The sequence below is a fragment of the Anguilla rostrata genome, chromosome 1, assembly GCF_018555375.3.
Source record: "Anguilla rostrata isolate EN2019 chromosome 1, ASM1855537v3, whole genome shotgun sequence".
Taxonomy (NCBI): Eukaryota; Metazoa; Chordata; class Actinopteri; order Anguilliformes; family Anguillidae; genus Anguilla; species Anguilla rostrata.
In genome coordinates, this window is record NC_057933.1 from 62,866,064 (window position 1) to 62,875,597 (window position 9,534).

Genomic DNA, 9,534 nt, shown 5'->3' on the forward strand with positions numbered 1-9,534 from the left:
TTAGTTTTTAGGTTTTAAAGCAATCACAGAGAATTACCTTCTACGGCCAGAAGTCAAACTGTGTTACTGAAAAGTACTCTCTGTCTTGCAACAGATACTGTACCTGTCGAAACGTGCGACCTGGAAAAACTGGTATCTGTTACTGAGGCTGGGCTCAGCACCATGAAAGAAACATGCCACAGAGTTTTTTTTATTCTGCTCTGTGTTCTCGTTCATTCAGCACCCAAACAGGGTGGATCGTTCACAAAAAGGGAGATATGTGAACAAGGATCGAACCTTTTCTGAATACTGTGGGACACTGAAACCATGGAGGAGGAGGTACCAGTGGTACAGAACAGATCGAACAGGGACTGGGACTGTGCTTATTTACAACCTTATCTTCTCTGCGACGTGACAGGAACCCTATACTGCTGGAAGCAGGTAGGCTACTCAAATTAATCTTCTACCTGTTTCCTGAGAGCAAATTTACTTTTTCCTGAAGTAATAATAATAACAATGTCAACTATATGAGACAATTGTTACTCTCACTAAACATTTGAGATGTTTGCTTCAAAATTCTACTGCTAGTAATTGAAACAAATTTGTACTAGGCATACGTACTGACATAAACACTGTACAATACAAATGACTACAAATATGATGATGCAATAGTTTTCCAGTAACCTCACATTGTTTTTGAATATCTGAATACGAAATGCAGGTTTTCAAGCTTATGTGGTCAAATGACACATCACATGTCACTATGCAAGTCTCGCTTACAAATTTCCACCAGGGGTATTGTTGTCATGGGGATAGAGAGGAAACTTTTCATTTAAAAATATGTTAGTTGAAATGCTTAGACTATTGACAACTTTGTTGGTTTACTGAAATGTGTAACTTCTAAAGAGCAATTCCTATCTGAAACACAGTGCACTTTTCTGAAGAATTCAAATATATTTTATAACATACCATTTTAGATTAAAAAAAAACTGTAAAAAGCAAAGAAAGTCTGTGTGTTCTGTATTATCAATGGTTAAATTGACATAAACTTATATCAGGTCATCATAAGCATTCAAGAAAAGGAGAAAGATGTGACAAGTAAAAATGTGTTTCAAGTGTGATAGTTAAGTCTGGCATAGCAGACATGTACACACACCACTGCGCTCCTAACTCCTAGGATCATATCCTGCAAATAAGTGCACTTATTCAGGGCCTCCTTTTGAAAATATATGTTTGAAAGTTAGAATTGATATATATATATATATATATATATATCGATAATAACATACGAAAATTTTGCATTAACACAACACGTGAAAAGGAAAGAAAAGTATCGTGGAGAAATGTGTAGGCAATTCAGACACCACTTCCCTACAACTTGTCAAGAGGACCACGATGATGAGATCCAATCAGAACCAAAAAAGAACGACCAAATCTCTCAAACACACCCCCTTGGTGATGTTGATTTCACCGTACAAAAACACGGCCGAAGTCACGGGCATGATGACGCAACTAAAGCTCTCCAGCCAATCAGGAGAGAGCGTCGTGCCAAGGGTGCCCAGACGTAACCCTTTTAATATGGCGACTTTCAGAATATCGTATGGGGACTGGAAACATACCCGTTTTTAAACGCAAGATTAGGGACAGCAACGACCCTGTGTTTTATTAAAATGCGGTGGGGTTAGGACAAGCAATTCTGTCTCTACGGTATTAACAATGTTAACTGAGGTAAGGAAATGTTTTGTTGCAGTAAGGTATGTGAGCTTGTTTTCCTTTAGTGAAGTGTCAGTGACAGGCTCACGACAGTACCATATAGCCGACTCGCTAGCCTAGCCCAGGTAAACATCACAGGGCAAGGGGCTGGGCTGTATCACCCAGGTTTGGCAGTTTTTGACCATTGTTCGCATAGACCGACTGGTTTAGCGGGTTAATAAGCGGAGCTAAGAGTGTTTGCGTTGTTAATTAGAAGCTTAAACTGATATGACGACATGTTGAATAGCAAGCTATAGCTAACAGTGAAGATCGGCTTAGGTTCGACTTAAAATCTAGAATGGTGTGCTGCCACAACGCATTGGGTCAGGTGAGTCAGGGACATGGTATTCCATAGGTGTTAGCCTTAGCTCGAATACTGTAGCGAGTTAGCCACGTTTGCTACATGCTGTGTGCACGGAATTGCGATCATTCTGTTGAAATGGTCATGCTTGCTAACTTGCTAGCTGTTAGCTAAACAGCAGCAGTAACTTGGTTGGCAAGCTGCGGTATAACGTTAACGTAGCCGTTCATAGCTTGCCAGCTATCACATGGCCAGTGTTACCTCACCTCGAAGTGAAGTACATTGTTTTCTATTTGCCGTATTATTTTGCAAGTTTGGACTATTTCAGTTAAAAATGAGAAATCGACAGCAAAGTGCTAGCTATTGGGCTATTTAGCTGTAGCTCGCTAATGTGATTTGTTTGGAATCTTGCTATTTTGTTGCTATGTAAAACTGTGCAAGACCAGTGAGAGATTTGCTAGGTTTATGTATTTACAAAATGGCTAGGTTATCTGTGCAGATTTAAAACCAATAGAAAGCGATCTACTTCCATTGCCGTTGGCTACCTAAACAACTTTGGTCTTAACTTTCGACTGTGACATCGACGTCACAATGTAACTAAGTATCAGTGTACAGTAGTAGTTCGAAGTATCTTCCGCTCTCATATTTTTAATGTGTCTATTCTAAAACGAGACACATTTTTTGCTGGGAGGGCGTGTGCAATCAAAAAGTGTGAATGTACTGAGTGCTCACGAATCTAAAGAAATGTTGTGATTTTTTTTTACTCATAGTGCCCGTATATCTTCCCCCAGCCGTCTTTCAACCTTCGTATATAATTCTCTGTTTAGGTACCATAAATATAGTTTAATTTCTTTTTCATGAATAGACCATTTTGGCCATGACACCAGCCATATCCTGCAAAGAATGTATGCTGAATCTGACATTGCAATTTTTAAAAGCCACTGCCTTAAAAATGCTGACTTTGAATTGTTTGCTGATTCTACAGGAAATAATGTAGCAAGAGGCTGAATGTTGTCATTTTCAAACTGCGGTGTTATTCATATGGAATGCTTTGGAATCCATCTGGCTAATTGTTGAACTAACAATTAAGTAGACAGTACTTCAAAGGGACTGACGGCAACATAAATTCACGAATTTCATTTCAAATAATGAAAGGTGTATGGTGTAGCTAAAGACGATTTGTCTCGATTAGACTGATCGTCTAATTCGGCTCCTGTATGTGGCAGAGTTGTGCACGCCTCACTGCACAAGTTGTAAAAATGAAGGTGTTTTTTCTGTTCTGTTCACGCTGAATGAGTACCAGCATGGGTTCACTGACATTCATTCCGTGAGCAGCAGTGCAAGGAACCAGCAGATTTGAACATTGCGTTTCAGCGTTCTTCCTTTTTTTTATCTGCAGGGGATTTTTTTTTTTTTTTTGAAGAATGGCAGTAAGAAAAACAATTATATCCTTATTGTAAAACCTTGAACCTTCCCACCTCCCTGGTCATAGAAGCCTCATTAGCCTGTTTCTGGAATCAAAGTGTTTTAGAAGTAGATTAATAAACCAAGGTTTAAAAAAAAAAAATAATAATAATTTTTTTTTTATTTAAAATAATATTTTTAGTTATTTTTGTAAGTGGAAAAAAATCAACATAAAATAATAATTCCTTGTTAAACACGAAGACTCAACTTTCTGTGTCTTTTTAAATCTCTTGTTGTTCTCGGCAAAAAATTAAAGTTTTAATGTCAATGATATGAATAACCAGCGATCCATAACAACTAACTGATAAATTAATAATCTATTACTTTTTGTATTTTAAAAAAAATAAATAATAAAGTGTCAGAGACACCAAGTCAAGTCTTACTATATTTGTGCAAATTACTGTCAGCATCCATAACCTCTGATAACCGATTGTGTACAAAGTTCACTATTGCCCATCGGTCAACCTCTAGACTTAGTGGTTGCTGGTACCTTTACATTGGATCCTTATATTGGATCCAATAAATGCATTTGATATAGGCCTAGATCTAGTAAGTAGTTAGATGTGGCTGTACTCTTTGGGTATTATGTAGATCTGGGACAATCAGCTTCTCTTGTGGAAGGATATAGCCTACTCTTTAATTAGGCTATCAAAGAGGCTAACACTGGAAATTACAGGTGACTTGGAAGAATGTCAATAAGCACTTTAGTTCTGTAATGGACACCTGATGGTTGTCAGGCAACACAAACTGAAGCAGTAAAGAATATTTCCTGGAGCCAAGCTGTCCTCCCTGTAAAGGTGTTCTGGATTTCTCACACCATGAGAGATTTAGTGAAGAGCACTCCATTACATTGTCTGCCCTGTTGTTGGCTGTGACTAGACAGTCCTATAGGGGTAGGGTCCCCCTCTGACTGAAAGATTGAGAAAGCCTTCTCTTACCCCTAGCGTAACAACAGTACATTGGGTTTTACTGTTAGGTGGCAAAAGTTATAAATGATTTAAGTCATCCAACTAGTCACTACCTCCTGTTTAGTCCTACATTGTACAACAGAGCTGTTACTGTATAACGTACAGTACAAATAATATAGTCTGAGGTGTTACAGTAATATGTAATATTTTGGCCTGTTTCTCTTAACTGATTGAAAAGGATTTCAAATGTTAGCTTTATGTTCAAACGCATTTGTAATTTTTTAAACCGATCAAAGCCAACAAACTGATCTCAGTTGTTTTTGTGTGTCTTTGTTTTAGACCAGCCTGTCCATATGGGGATGGAGCGGTTTGGGGGTGGTGCTCTTTCTCATTACATTTGGCCCCTTTGCCATATTTTATTTTGTTTTTTATATCCTGTGCTTCGTTGGTGGGTAAGTGAAACATTTTATTCATGCATGTCTGATGTTACTGTGCCAAAACCTCTTCTGTTTAAGGTATAGTCTTACTAGTTAGGTATTTAACTCACTGATTAGATAGCTTTGTCAGGTCTGTCTGGGCCTGTATTGAGCCTGAGGGGGTTTATTTGTTTTTATTTGAGCTGTTTATCCTTATCACAAAGATAGGCGTTCATAGAGTAAAGCCAAATACTTCTCTTTTCTGAATGTTTGGGTATTTATCTGTTTGTCATTTGTGTGGAAGACTTTTCTTTATATTCTACTGATGTCTTTCATAAGTTTCACGGTAATAAAGCATTCATGTCTGACATCACTTTTAAGTTCTGAAAACAGTCTCTAATGCTTTATTCTTTTTTTGGTCCAGTACGTATCACAGAAGGGTGTACAAGTATTTCCTGATGTTGTATTTTGGTCTTTCTTCTTTGTTTGTGCTTTGCAGAGGCTTTGTAGTAACCCTTTTATTTGGAAAGACAAACTCAGAGAAACACTTGGAGAAATGTGAACAGTCCTTCCTCCCTGCAACTCCGTCTGGCATACTAAAGGTCAGCAGTGTGCTGAGTGTTTTTTTCAGTCCAAACTGTCACCTCATATCTGCTGCTGTAGGTCTCCTGCTTTCCTGCTTCCCCTTCCTCTTTGTCACTCTCACCCCCCCAGGCCTCTGTCTCACGCGCACACTCGTGCACACACTCACACACACACACACACACACACGCATTCACACACTTACACACACACACACACATTCATACCAGTATGCACCTACATACACACACACACACACACACACACGCATTCACACACTTACACACACACACACACACACACATTCATACCAGTATGCACCTACATACACACACACACACACACACACACACACACACACACACCATTCACCTACATCACACACACACACTACACACACACACACACATTCATACCAGTATGCACCTACATACACACGCACACACACACACACACACACATTCACACATTACACACACACACAACGTATGCACATACAAGTACACACGCAGTACAGCCACACACATCACACACCGGTACACACAACACACATGACACCACACACACACACACACACACACACATTCTTGTTATTTACTGATAATTTTAGAGTAATATTAGTTTCATCAGTTTATTTAGGCAGCTTGGACGGGGCCTACTGGGTGGTACTTTGTTTAACTTGTCACCTGTATTTCTGTGCCCTGCCAAGACATTGGATGAATTGAAGCTGGAAGTCAAGCCCATCAAAATTGACAGAAGAGTTACAGGATCCAACATTATTGATGAGCCATTACAGCAGGTAAGCAGCAAAAAAATATTCGAACAGAGGACCTTAGTGAACAGTCCAGACGCCTCAATTTCTTCTGTCTGGCTCCAAGTTCTAGTCAAATACACAACCAAGTTCTATTGAATGTCTCATTGCTTTGTAACATTTAATAAATGATAATAAACTTAATAAATTAAGTTAAATCAAATATGATTTTGGCTGCAAGTTGAATTTAAAGTTATGTGTCCCATGAATGGTGCTGGATGATGACTTATTTTTGACCATGTTAGGCATAACTCCTCATGTGACAGTTTCAGACACATTTTTGCAGTTTGCTTATGTGCACGAGTTTCAGAATAAAGAACTTGGCAGTGTGCTTTGAATCTTTGTGTCAGCACATTCCAGATAAGTTCCCAGAATGTCATTTTGTATGTGGGGGTTGGCTGTTCCTCATCCGTTTTATATGGACGTCTCTGTTTCATAGGAGATATCAAAATACCTTCCGAAGTGATTGTAATGACGAAATTGATAGAGTAATTTTAAATGTGTCTTGTTGGATGGATTTGTGGAGGAAACAACACTGGCTTTGTAGATTCAGTCAGTGTACGCAGCAAGCCTATTGTTCCAAGCTCGGTTGTATATTGGAGGGCACACAGGCCAGTCTTACAGGTTGGTGGAGCCGCACCTTTCTCAACGCCAGCAGAAGAATCTTGGGTAGGACTCCTCGGTCAATGTGGCCACTGTCCCAGGAAAAAGGGTTCCTGCAACAGAACACTGCTTCCTTGTGCGTTGCCAGGGCTGGGAGATAATGTGACTCCCAGCCACTCTCACCCTGATCATCTCAAACAGAGACAATCCTGATAATGATCAGACTGCCGGTATTGCGTCTCCGGCTGGTGTAATCTAAAGCGGCGTGCCCGTCTGCAGACGTGCGAACGCTGAGTAGGCGTGCTCCATGCAGCTCCTCCACACCAGTAATCCCAGTGGGCCTTCCACTCTACTCACGTCCGTTATGACTTCCCCATTCACGCCCTGTCAAGGGCGACATTGGATTTTACACCTGACGCCGGTGACTTTGAGTTTTTCTGCCTCATTGTGGGTAATTGTTGAAATCCCTTGGGGTGACATTCTGTTCTCATACCTGACATGGGTGGCGCTGAGTTGCTATACATGATGCCAGTAAATGTCAGTTTTGGCGTGACCTGGGCAGAATCCAGTGTCCCAGTAGCTTTGCACTGTCAGTCTGTTTTCCACAGCTAGTCATTGCGAAAGTAAACTTTTGAAACCATATTTTGCTTGAATCTTAAACATAAGAACATTTTCAGTCTAATTTCTTCCTTAGTAACAGGTATGATTTCAATCTTTCATCTTTATCCAGGTTATCCAGTTTGCCCTGAGAGACTACATCCAGTATTGGTATTACACTCTCAGCGAAGACGAGTCCTTTCTGCTGGAAATCAGACAAACTGTTCAATATGCACTCGTCCAGTTTTCCACAAGGTACGCCGTAATTGACTCAAGAGCCTGATTCCGGGAGAACAATAAGTAGTGACTGTTCTTGCGAAATAAAAATAAAACGGTGTGGCTGTCATTGTGTGTTCCAAAATCTGGCAGGTCCAAAGAGGTGGACTGGCAGCCGTATTTCACGACCAGATTGGTCGATGACTTCGCCACTCATCTGCGGGTGTTCAGGAAAGCCCAGGAGAGGCTGAACGAGAAGGAAGACCCTAAACAACGTAAGACCTGCCTAACGAAGTGCAGCAGCGCAGTCCAGGTTACTGTGTAACTTTAACTGGGCAGCTCAGGCATGCGTATGTGTCGTGGGCCAGATTGCCAGGTCATGTAGCAGAGGCAGCACCCTTAGGGTGTTCAGGTCCAGGCTTGATGCAGTGCTGGGTGCTCTCAGTCTGTGGGTTAAATGGCGATCCTAGATGGGCGTGGGAGTGACATGTTCTTGGCGTCATGTATTGTTATGTAATACTCCAAAGCACAAAGGGGAGTAATTTGGAGGTTCTTAATCCAAAGCGCCGCATGTTTCAGGGGATGACCCCGAGGAGCTGCTGGACTCATTCTTTGAGGCTGAGGTGGAGATGGAGAGGACGCTCTGTAGGGACGTGGTCTGCACCATGCCCAAAGATGAAGAGGGTGTGTACTGTAGCTCTACCACGTTCACTCCTATCAAAGGCTGCCTTTTTCATTCACACCAACTGCCTTAATAGGTCAGCTGCTTCAAAAGTCACAGTTGTTCCACAGGAAAATGACAGGAAATTGAAGGCGAAGTGAAAGTACTGGAAAGTATTAGTATCTGCTTGACAGATGGTAGTATCCACGCTTGTATCCAAGCAGTATGCAATTTTATGTCTTTGATGCCCACTGAAGCAGTTCATATTAAGTAGTTAGGATTAAGTAGTACAACAGCTCAAAAACTCAAAGATACTACAACTCACCTGGGTATTTAACCTGCAATTTTTTTGGGATATATATCCAGTAAAACCAATAAAACACTTGCTTGGACATTTAAACGAAAAAACTTTCCCCGTGGTTCATTTTTGGTACATTATTAAACGTTTTCCAGGAAATATTGTAATTACAGTCTGGCTCCCATTTACGTACACATATGTGAAACGTTTGAATCGCACACCTGTTTTTTTCCCCAGAGAACAGAACTAATTTCTGTTTAAAAGTTGCTTTTAAAGCAGTGGTTGTTGAAAATGCATTTGTGTAATACAGTGCTAATGCAAATGGAGGTCATATTTCCCTCTCTGTTGCCCAGGCTTTCTGAGAGACCTTTGTGAGGTCTTGCTGTACCTGTTACTACCTCCTGGAGACTTCCACAACAGGAATATGAGATACTTTGTCAGGGTGAGTGCCACACACATTCGCACAGCATTCAGAAGGGGAACACTGCCAAAGCATTGGTTTTATTTAAACTGTGAGATAAAATTGAGCCAAGGAGATAAAAATGTATGAAAATGAATGGTTCTTTGTGGTAACCATTTACCCGTAGATGAATAATACTGTTTTACAATGCGGTAATAAACTCATGAGAAGCAGAATAAATGTACCCGGTGCAATCACGTGATCTTTGTTTTCCAGGAAATCCTTGCGAGGGGTGTTCTGCTTCCACTGATCAACCAGTTGAGTGATCCAGATTATATTAATCAGTATGTGATTTGGATGGTAAGTAAAACCAGCCAGTGTTCATTGAATTTAACAATAGAGGAAATGCAGCAGTTTACACATTTTTTGTGTGTTTCTCACTTAGATCATACACTCTCTTTACTGATACTTGATTGTAGTGAAGGTGGTAGAGCTAGTTTTAAAAAGAACTGATGTTTTAAGCTTTAGATACTAATTTTACAACCT

General features: G+C 40.4%; 1 protein-coding gene across 4 annotated transcripts in view; it reads left to right on the plus strand.

Annotated features, from left to right (window-relative positions):
- Positions 1 to 199: 199 nt before the first annotated feature.
- The window catches only part of snx13 (sorting nexin 13), a 26,248-nt gene continuing 16,913 nt past the window's right edge, over positions 200 to 9,534 (plus strand). For 2 of the 4 annotated variants that reach the window (XM_064348312.1, XM_064348323.1), the window contains exons 1-9: positions 1,524 to 1,707; positions 4,744 to 4,856; positions 5,320 to 5,422; positions 6,112 to 6,201; positions 7,547 to 7,668; positions 7,783 to 7,904; positions 8,209 to 8,313; positions 8,942 to 9,030; positions 9,265 to 9,348. In XM_064348312.1, coding sequence (XP_064204382.1) covers positions 1,696 to 1,707; positions 4,744 to 4,856; positions 5,320 to 5,422; positions 6,112 to 6,201; positions 7,547 to 7,668; positions 7,783 to 7,904; positions 8,209 to 8,313; positions 8,942 to 9,030; positions 9,265 to 9,348 — 840 coding nt within the window. In that variant the 5' untranslated portion in view covers positions 1,524 to 1,695. Of the gene's footprint in view, positions 421 to 1,523; positions 1,708 to 1,731; positions 2,060 to 4,743; positions 4,857 to 5,319; positions 5,423 to 6,111; positions 6,202 to 7,546; positions 7,669 to 7,782; positions 7,905 to 8,208; positions 8,314 to 8,941; positions 9,031 to 9,264; positions 9,349 to 9,534 lie in introns of those variants that run through there. The other 2 variants (XM_064348294.1, XM_064348304.1) reach the window with 2 other exon arrangements.